This window comes from Saccostrea echinata, unplaced genomic scaffold (assembly GCF_033153115.1).
Source record: "Saccostrea echinata isolate AGI-Se365-2 ecotype Australia unplaced genomic scaffold, CSIRO_AGI_Sech_v1 ptg000019l, whole genome shotgun sequence".
NCBI classification, from domain to species: Eukaryota; Metazoa; Mollusca; class Bivalvia; order Ostreida; family Ostreidae; genus Saccostrea; species Saccostrea echinata.
In genome coordinates, this window is record NW_026889768.1 from 3,933,443 (window position 1) to 3,944,882 (window position 11,440).

The 11,440-nt window shown below is 31.2% G+C and overlaps 1 protein-coding gene across 1 annotated transcript; it reads right to left on the reverse strand.

Moving 5' to 3' along the window:
* Positions 1–7,742: 7,742 nt before the first annotated feature.
* Positions 7,743–9,466, reverse strand: LOC133189684 (uncharacterized). Its single transcript, XM_061325083.1, has 3 exons — positions 9,357–9,466; positions 8,288–8,394; positions 7,743–7,969 (listed from the first exon to the last, which is right to left on the reverse strand). The coding sequence occupies exons 1-3, from the start codon at positions 9,464–9,466 to the stop codon at positions 7,743–7,745; spliced, it is 444 nt and encodes a 147-aa protein (XP_061181067.1).
* Positions 9,467–11,440: the final 1,974 nt, after the last annotated feature.

Sequence of the window (11,440 nt, forward strand, 5' to 3'; positions counted from 1 at the left end):
ATTATGGATATGCTATATATGTAGATATATTAATTTGACATTTTTTAACACAGAACGAAGGTGGGACACATTTGTTTTCATTCTGTAAAGTATGGGACTATGACTTTTTTAAAGTATTTTTTTTTGCACTGGTCCTACCCTGGTGATAAATATTGCTTGATCCTCAATGGCTTCATGCTGCGCACTTGGCAGAAGGATAAAACGTACGCTCAACTAGGACCTACGGTCACTTGCTCATTCACAACTATCTAACCTGTTTACTCCGCTACAAAATGTAGTGCACTGCAACCGCAAAGTGAAAGTATAGAATAAGTCGTTCTACTGGGAAGCTTTTACAAATGTAATACAATAAACAGAAAATGAATTTCTTTAAAGAATAATCGTCTGATTTTAGGAAAGATACGTTAGGGGGGTAAAGCAAGCAACATTGACTGTTATATTTGAAGATATATGATATAAGTTATATGGTAATGACTTACGTTAGGTGACCCGTGGTCTCCCTAATAAAAAAGTTTAACCACGTTACGCGACCATATCAAAATAACACAATAGTTAACCTCTGGTCTCCTTATTAATAAATCAGAGTAGGTGACCTTTTGTCTCTGCACGCGCAGATCTAACGGAAAGGGAGAGGGGGAGTAGACTTCTTAACCTATTGTCTCCTTACAACATTAGGTGATCTTTTATCTCCTTAATGATCTACAGCATAAGGTGACATATGGTCTCCCTAATAATGTAAAATATAAGGCGTCCTCTGTACTCCGCAGTTACATGCAACTTTATATGACCTCTGGTCTCCCTTATAATGTACAATATAGGTGATCTCTGGTCCTCCTAATAAATTACCATGATATATAAATGACCTCTGGTCTCCCAAATAATATACAAAATAAGGTGACCTCTGGTCTCCGTGTTCATATACGACTTCATGTGACATTTGGTCTCCAAAATGATATACAATATATGGTGACCTCTGGTCTCCCTTGATGTACAATATAAGGTGACCTCTGGTCTCCCCAGTGATGTACAAATAAGGTGACCTCTGCTCTCCTTATTCATTTACAACTTTATGTGACTTCTGGTCTATCTTATGATGTACAATATAGGATGATCTCTGGACTCCGGATTCATATAAAACTTTATGTGACATCTGGTCCCCCTAATAATGTTCGATTAAGGTGACCTCTGGTCTCCGTATTCATATTTTATGTGACCCCTGATCTCTCTAATGATGTACAATATAAGGTGACCTCTGGTCTCGGCATTCATATACAACTTTTAGTTTTATACAACTTTTTTTTACATCATTAGGAGATCAGGGGTTACATAAAATTGTTTATGAACAATCATGACAAGGAGCACACGGCGGGTGTGACCGGTCGGCAGGGGATGCTCACTCCTCCATGGCACCTGATCCCACCTCTGATGTTTAGAGGTCCGTGTTTGCTCTGCTCCTATTTTGTATTGTTTAATGGACTTTTGAGCTTGAATACTGTTCATTATCTCCATATATTTCTAAAAGGAGGCGGAATATTGACAGGTGGGTTGATGAAACAGGGATGACAAGAACCTAGTTTACGATCATAATTTCGCAGGTTCAATGGTCGATACTATGACCTTGTTGGCGAATACAATCCATCATTAAGTCGAATGCTGGCTGATGTTCTTCGTGCTGGTTGTTAACCATTATTTAAACACTGAATTGTCAACGAATTTTTCCATTTGCGCGATCATGACAATGAGTACATAGTGGGTGTGACCGGTCGGCGGGGGTGCTTGCTCCTCCTTGGCTCCTGGTCCCATCTCCGATGATTTTCGGAGGTTCGTGTTTGCTCTGCTCCAAATTAATATTGATTCAATGGACTTTGAAATCGATTACTGTTAGTCATCTTCATTATCTTCATATTTCATTATTGTGCTATGATATAAAAGAAAGAAAGTTGTAAATAAATCATTGTTTATGTAAGGTAAGAAAAAAGCATAAAGTGACATACATGTAAGTAATTTTTTCTTCACATGATAAAATATTTAGATATTTGTTGTCTTTGTTTTTGAAAAGTCTTTTAGCAAGGTTCTAGTCTCTTAAATGACTAATGATGATACTGAACGAATAAAGAAAATTTAAAAAAAAACTGACTCATTTCCCTATATGCACTTTCTAACAAAACTACAAATAGTTGGCTGTTCGAACGGCCGATAATAATATTGTTTGGAAAAAAGTAAGGCAATTAACATTTGTGACGAGATTAACCTTATTTACATTTTAAAAATCCTAGTCAAAATTAAAGGAAAAAAAAATATGATTAATCAAATTTATTTATGAATCAGATCTACGAATGTGTGAAATGCCAGGCTAGGATGCTTGAAAAATTATTGAAGGGACAAAAAAAATTCCTTTGTTTTCTATAGAATATCCTGGCAAAATTGTGTGTGTGTGGGGGGGGGGGGGGAGGGGGGGGGTCCGACACAGCTTAGTAGATAAAGTAGATAGATGTAAAGTAGATTGATGTAACTTTATTAATATAATTATTGTATTTGAATAAGATCTTTAAACTTTGTTAAATAAAGTTTCAATTAAAATATAAGGTGACCTACAGTCACCGTATATGATATAGATGAATTTACAAAAGTAAATATAATATTTTATTACTACGCAAAAAGACGAACTATTTGCGGGTGATCCGAGGTTGAGCGTACGTTTTATCCTCCGCGGAGTTGTTGAAAATGAAACATCAGTCCTTCTGCATAACGTCGTTTGTTGCTTTACCTGTACATCGATAAGCGTGGTGATAATATTTAAATTTTGCATGGTTATTATAAGGTAACAGTTGAAAATGTCAGCCCGAGAAAAGATCATTGTCAACTTACGCGTTAGCGGAGGTTGACGATTGTGTTTCGAGGGGTGTCAATTTTATTATTTATTATATAATTTATTTTATCATACTGAATGTCTCATTGATATTTGTCAACAAATATAAAAACTTTGATTGTCGTAAAGGTGAACCAATCTTCTGTTAAGAGAGACAACCTTCTAAGAAAAAAATCTAAGTTTTTATTACCAGAGTTTAGTAGTCAGGAGACGATTGTATTTTCAACTCTTTCAAAATATATATAGAGGATATTCAATGTTTTGTAGTTGGATATGGAATTTATTTCACGAGTGGGACAGGATTGTTTGATATTTTCAAGAGTGCGAAGCACGAGTGAAAATATAAAAAAAATCCTGTCTCACGAGTGAAATAAATTCCATATCCAACTACAAAACATTGAATTTTCTATTTATTACATTTTCTTTCATTTTCCTTTGCCTCTGTCTTTTCTTAACACAATGTAATAGGCTGTGACGTCATAGTTGAGCAGTTGAGACGTCATGGCTTAGCAATTGTGAGATGAAAACATTGTAACATGGATTTTAGCAACATATTTGGGAAGAAATTGGCAGTTTTAGTCTCTGTCAAGATGGTTTAGTTACTATCTCAATCTTATTACAGGCCATAAATTATATTTTACTTACTCCGATATCCTTTCACACTGTGAGAGAATATCACTTTTATTCAATGAATAAATCAGAGTATTTCACTGTTGAAAATGTAATAATATGCAAATATTGACTTCTGTTTTCTTTTGTTTGTATTTTTATCCGCTATTAACATGTACTCTGTTCGACTTTCCGGGCCATACAGACCCTGAGTGTTCTTCTAATTTGAGTTTTATTTGAAATTTAAAGTTTACTTTAAAGTCACACTTAATCATAAAATTTACCTTTAAAAACATCCTTATTTCTGCATTCTCTACAGAAACTATACTTTCATGAAATGATATTCAATTCAAAATAATTGAAACAATTGAAATCTCCAAAATGTCTTTAAAATTTTTGGAATATTGATGTATTTTATTTATATAATGATCGATTTACATTCAATTTGTTGTTTGATAACATAATAGCAAATCAATCTATTTATTCACAGAATAAGCCTCTCTTCATTGGATAATGTATTTTCCACAGGTGCTTGTGGACAGGATCCCCACCCCTAATAAATACCGGGTCAAAAATATTTTTATTTGTCTTCTTTCATAAATTTTTCTTCCAGCACAAATTCAATTATGGTGGCATATAATTCATCTTGCATGTAAGGGGCAGAAATATGCCACCATAATACAATGTATATCATATAAAAAATAAAAAATATATATAATAATAAAATAAAATAAATAATAATAATAAAAAAAAAATAACGTAGATCTAGAATAAACGTTTTGTTTAAAAAAAATCATACCCGCAGTATTGTAAAAAAAAAAAATCCGTTTTAAGCCCTAAAATACAGATATACATGAACTGCATTAATATGCTTTTATGTATTTTAAGAGGCAGTCCACCGAAAAACCAGGCAGTATTGTATTAATAGGCGGCACATCGAATGTGAGGAATATTTGATATTTTATTAAAAACAATATCAATGTAGCCCAAAAGGAATAATGTAATTGAAGATTTGTTTGATAATTGCTTATTTAGTAAAATATCCTTGTGTTTTGTGTTTTTGAATGCTCCTATATAAACCATTGAATGTAGGTCAGAAACAAAGAACTGTAATTTCTAATACATTTTTAACAGGACTATAATTCACACTTAACTAAATCTAGAAATATTTCAACTTTTTGTTTAAAAAATAAAATCGGTGGGAAAAACACTTTTGATAGTAGTTTTCTGGCAAAATATAAGGACGTTTTTATGAAATTTTGCGATGCAAGAGTTATCTCCCGTGGCATCGGTAAATCTGCTCAACACCTTTTTATCGGAATCCTAGTGAAATATTTAGAATCGATACACTAAAGAAAATAATTAAAAAAAAACTAAATAATTTATTTTCAAAATATAATTCATTTTCGCCTCCAGACGTAATATTTAGATTAAAATTGGCTCTATTATTCAGGTTGAATCCACGTTTCCATTGATGTATCAGTGACGTCATATACCTGACTAATATTGCGTCACAATGAAATAGTTACAAGTTTCCAGAGAAGTTTGTAAATTCTCTGCGTAAAAGTGTAAAGAAAAAGATTTTAAAAATAATTATTTCTCTTGTTCTGTTTAATTACTCTTCAGAGTGCATTATTCTAAATGTTAAATAATATTTTAATATCAAAATGTATTTTATGCACGGGCGGCGTCTCAGCTAGATGACGTTTTGATAAGTAATTTTATACATGTCTGAGAACTAATTTTTTTTAACTGATTTACTAGGATATGCGTAAAAGTAATTAATGAAGTGTTTATCATGAACATTTCTTATAGAATTGAGAATCAATGATGAATGTTTTAGATTTACGCAACACTTAATTCAACGAAGTTGAGATGTTTACTTCATGATATTTGTAAAAACTTAAATATATTCATCTATGCAGTCAAATCAAAATAAACAATCCGAAGTACGATTAAAAATGAAAAAAAAAAACCCTGAAAAATAAGTTATAAAAATATATTTATTGAGTTAAACTACTGCTGAACTCCCCACTATAATTTGGCTCTAAAACGGAAGATGGTTTAGTGAAACATTTCGGTTTTTTTTTTTACTTATTTATTTTTTTAATTTGGCGATTGAAACAATCACACACTCACATTTAATATGTTGGCCAATTCTAAAATGTTTTCACGTTCATGAAACCAATTTTTAAAAATAATGATGTCATGACCCCCCCCCCCCCCCCGCTTTTTGCTTGCGATTTATCGGCTCTTGAATAATGATACTATATATAAAAGAACTTATTTTCTTATTTATATAAAATCAAATTTTGTAAAAGAGGAAAAGGCTTTACAGATGACAGGTAAGAAAAAACTTGGATAAAGTCGAGACTGTACACATAAAAATATTTCCTGTATTTAGGCAAGTTTAATTTCGCCATTAATAGAATTTACTCTTTAATTCCTGAGGAAATAAAAAAAGAAATTTTACTTGGAAATAAGATAAATAATAAAGCTAGAAAGCTGTCTGCTCTCATTTGTTGCATAATGCATGTACAAATACTTTTTTTTAAATACCGAGTATCTATTAAGAATTCAATCAGATGTTTTACATGTAATCTTCATGTACGTAAAAGACATTAGTAATTTAAATATTATATAAATTTGAATCTATGGTTACACTCATTTAAAAACAGTTAACTGACTGAAAAGAAATAAAAGACAAGCATATTTTTCTGATAAATCAAAATGAAGAGCCAAATTTAGGAAATGTTTCTAAATTTACAGTAAAAAACGATCCCGATCCGATCGAAAATAATGCAAAATTAACAAATTTATCAAACTAAAGGCACCTGCCACCTATATAACATGTTAAAAAAATAAATCAAGTAAGTTTTTACTCATATTACAACAAAAGAGTCAAATTTAACATTAAAATTATAGTATTTTTTTCTTTATATAATTCCGGTCGGGATCGGTTTCATTTGGGAAAATTATTAAAAAAAAAAAAAAAATAGGTAAATTTGACTCCTTTTATTTCTTTCAATATACCTGTTCCCACTGATTTTATTGAGTGATTCAAAAGTTTGTACTTTGTATTCATAATAACATAAGAAAAAAATCTGTCCTTGTAATGTATTGGGTTTTATAACGTAATGAAAATTGGATACTGAAGTCAAAAAGTTACTTGCTTAACTCAAATTTGGACCATATAATTTTTTCTAAAGAAGTATAAATTGGAGTCTTATTCATTAATAGAATAAAAGATAAGAGTCTATGCTATAAATAATATTCATCGACACATCCAGCTTTTGAGTATCTGTTACATATAAAACAAAATAAAAACGTAGTAATTTTTTTTACCCTTATGTTGACCTTTTTGCACTTAAAATTAAGCATTTACCAAAAATAGGACTAGAGGAGCACTAAAACTTTTTTAATGTTGTCATGTGTAAACACTTGCTTTAATAAGTCTACATGCAAAAAATAATTAAAATCCATGACATGCGATGTGCCACCCATTGCCTGTTTTTTCGGTGGACTGCCTCTTAATTCTCATAATACCTTTCGTACTTTTTATACTTAGACTGATATAAATGTCTGAGCCCGATACATGTAAGTGTATGATGGTAAAAATATGTAATAAGTTATTACTAATAAACTCACACCTTTATTGGAAAAGAATTAATGCTCATATAATCAAGTAATCTTATACCTAAGAATATGTAGCAAAAGAAAGACAATGTTGATAGTATTTTTTAATTGTACAAGAATTATTTGATGTATGTACGTCTATGTCAGAAAATATCGCAAATACGAGGCATTAATTATTTCAAGAAATCTTGTACATAAAGTTAAAATGGCCCCCTTACAATTCAGTTCCTCGCTCTTCGATCTTTTCACAACCTAAATTAAAAGAAAAGCATCAATGAGTCAAAACCAAGTATTTATAATGTCAACTTTTCCTTTTACACTGGGAGTTTGGGATACCTGAATAGCCCACTGGTATATTATCTAAATATCAACCATCATTATATATGAAAAAGAATTACTATTATTACGGCAATTTGTGATACCGAAGAGTTTCTTTGGGAAAAGGAGGGGGGGGGGGGTGTTGTCGAATATGGATAAGAAACAAAAGTTAAAAAAATCAGCCATCTTATAGCCTATCAACTTCAGTACGAAAAGGTACAGAGTATGTAATATATCGGCAATGAATTTATATACAATATATTATAGGAGGTTTCATCACAATCCATGGTGTATGCAAAATATATTGCTTTTAATGGTTTGCTTGTGCTTTACCGTAGTTTGATGATTTGATTCTGAAGATTTTAGGATCCAGGTTGAGGGCCAACAAAGTAGCTTCGATGTCGACCTCCAAATCTAGAGGGTTCCTTTGTCGAGTTGTGATAAGGTAGGTATCTATGTGTGTTTCCTGATGCATGATCACAAAGCCCTTTCCTGGATGATCATTCATATACAAAATCGTCTGAGTCCCCAGTCTCTCTGAAAACGTAGAATATTCAAAATCGTAACCATACAATAATTTCCTTTATATACAGGAGAATAATTTACTAGTTAAAGAATGTGTGTATTAGTTTTAAGTGTTGATTGATGTTACTATATCAGTGTTAACGTTGGTATAAAGTTCTTATGACTCTTAGGATGACTTAAAATTGTAATTGTGATCCAGCATCAACTTCTATATTACATGATATTGAATGATTAAAAGAAATCTTATTTCAATAATTTTAAAAAGGTTTCTCTTAAAATACATAAAATACGTCCAAGTATTGCATAAAAAAAGGTATCAAAAAATGTAACCTTTGGTAGACATTCGAGTGACTTCAAACGTAACTGTCTCTGATTGAGGTGAATTTGAATTCAAGGGGTCAAATTTCAGCGCCGTAATACGACATTCTTCCAAATCCCTGAAAACTTATAAATGTGTCTTCGGATAAAAGATGAACATAAAATCCCTTCTCACCGTATGACTACACATACATGCACAAATAAAAGAAAAGCTGGAAAAGAAACATTTTTTTTAAAGAAATTTCATTATCATCCCCTAACAAAAATACTTTGATACATTGATTTACTTTACAAAATTACCCTAGAACTTTTTTGAGATTTCAAAGCTTTATATCTCTTTAATTTAATATCAATGATGTAAAATTCGGAAATCATGTATGAATATACATGCAATATTTCCATTTCATATAAAAAATGTGCTTGTATGAATTGGAGAACAGAAAATAGATCAATCTGAAATCCCTAATAAAACTTTTTATTTACTATAGTAAAAACTTTGATACTATAGTTAACTGTTGTAAATTATTTTAGGAATGACTCTAATTCTTGGCCAAATTATTCGAGTATAACCTGGTTTGGGTCAGTTTACGCTGTTTTATAATCCGTCATTCCTTATAATTTAATTTTAAAATCATTAAATAACTATGGGTGTAAAATTTCGTTGCTTTTTATTAGTTCAAATTTGCCGCTCAATAATACAACCATAGTAACGGAAGTAACGGAAGTGATGGGAAGCGAGGGGAGGTAAAAACTGATACATAGGCCTAGCAGCTTGTTTACATGTGGTAAGATCGAATTATTGTTTGAAGTTAAAAGTATATTTATTAAATCTGGAATTTTCCATGAATCCCGAGGACTGGAAATGAGAGGATTATATGCATACAGATGATTCAGCTGGTTGTCGGGGGGGGGGGGGTGTCCCCATACCAAACCAAGTTATACAGAAATAATTTGTGTTCCTTTTTGGATATTAACCAATCAGAGGCTAGAATACAAACAAAATTAAATTATATTTAACTATAGCATATCTTCATTAAGTAGAGAACTGTTTCATACCAGTAAAATAAGGAAAACAACTCACGGAAACCAGCGATAAAGAGTGTTTACTAAACGTCCATCGCCGAGCACCTCAAAATCCCCAAATGTGTTGTCTCTTAAGTCCGTGTTCCGTGTGTCCATAAACAGATACATGTACCATGCACCGCCCTGATAGCTAAGTATAAAAACACCATTTCTCAATTGTTTGATTTTGGTATGTTTTATCTAGCGTGTAAGCAAAAATTGGTAACAGACTATGATTAATTCTTTTTTAAAATTTTTATTATTATTATTTAGATTAAATACGTTTAAAATCTTAATTTTTTTTGGTTTGATTTTCTTTTTCAAATGTTGCAGTTTTCTGAAATATGAACTATTATTAGTATTTGACAAGTAATTTTATTTCTTTTAAAGCGAGGAATGCTAGTTTATATATATATATATATATATATATATATATATATATATATATATATATATATATATATATATATATATATATATATATATATATATATATATGTTTTATCTTTCGACGTAGGTAGTAACACAGAGGTGCAGATTAAATTCCAAAATCTCATGAATTAATGATATCATTTATAATAATCTTTTCCGTAGTTTCCTTGTTATCGAAGGGTTCAATGCATTTTAATTAAGGGCTTCTTCTGCTCAAAAAGTAAAAAAAAAACGTGCACACACAGAAAACATATTTAGACATTCCTTAACCACAACCTGAATTTATTGAACATATTAGTGCAATCAAAAATTTTCGTATTGATAAAAGAATATAAAAGGAACCTGCATATCAAGTTAAGTAGTCCGCTCAAAGTGCGTGCACACTTGTCATGCAGCTGTAATCATGCAGTGGAGTGATAATTATATACTAACCTTGTTGTGGTCCAATCGTTCTGGATTTAAGTACTCATTTCTTTTATAGCCACCAGAAATAAAAGATGTGGATGCCTCCTTATAGAATAATAGATGAGTGAAAAAGAAACTTAACATCAAATTATTCATTGTTCCGCTGTTCCTTTAAAAATGATGATATAGAAGTCTAAATTCGGCTTACATATATACGCTTATTTACGATACTCCACCTTTTTGCTCCAAACCAGTTTTGTCTGTATGGTTCATTAAAAATTTTATGATGAACAGGTAAAATATTATCATAGACGGTCATTATTTCTTTAATATTTCTGTCATTGACCGTTATAACTTAACGTATTTTTTGTAATAGAGAAAAAAAAATTAGATTAACATATTTTTGTGATATATTTCAACTCTGAATCTCATGGGAAAATAAGAAATTTAAAAACTAATTATGTTGAAAATTGGAAACATCAACAATTACTGTCAGATTACGTCTACAAATTCAAATTCTGGTATGAAGGAATTTAAATTTTCAAACAATACGAAAAAGTGTGGTTCAGCAGAAATAGATTTCATTGTTCGTTGTCTGTGTGTGCGATCATCCGAATTGATTGAATAATAATTATTAAGAAAACAAATATGAAATATGTTTAACATATTTTTTGTGTTCTGAATGTTCTGGAGAGAGTCATTTTAGTGTCACTCTGTCATCTTCAGAGCCATTCGGACAAGTCTAAGGGTCAGAACAGAGGAAACTAGATGCTGTCATGAGACAGTAATACCCGCACTAAGGTGTTTGCCTCTAAATGCACACTCCTTCATATTGGGCTTACCAAGGAAAAAGTCCAAATAATTCTATAATTTATACAGTACATGTATTTGTCAAATCGAGCATAAAATGCTCAGGTGACCATGTGACCCATGAACCTCTTATACGCATTTCATATACTTAATTCATTACCAGTCTGAAATAACAGAATTTAATTAATGATGTAAATTAGATTTTGAAAAAAGGGGGGGATATAAATTTTTGGCCCATAATTGGAACTTTTTAAATTTATTTTCTCAACAACAAATAATATTATTTCAGTACAAAGCGTTTTTGATGAATTTATCAAAATGTGCAAACTTTTTTTTGTATTTGATTAGGCAAAAACCTCCTTGAAAAGCCATACCCAATCAATTTTGCCCCCCCCCCCTCCCCCAACACACACACACACACAATTTGCCTGTTTTTGGAAATAGGCCTAGATGGCA

Bases quoted from the DNA above. Each gene is read 5' to 3' on its own strand.
- LOC133189684 (XM_061325083.1), bottom strand. From the start codon at position 9,466: ATGTATCTGTTTATGGACACACGGAACACGGACTTAAGAGACAACACA. The intron at 8,395-9,356 runs GTGAGTTGTTTT...ATAAGTTTTCAG, and splicing joins ACTCTTTATCGCTGGTTTCC to GGATTTGGAAGAATGTCGTA. The intron at 7,970-8,287 runs GTTACATTTTTT...CTACGTTTTCAG, and splicing joins CACTCGAATGTCTACCAAAG to AGAGACTGGGGACTCAGACG.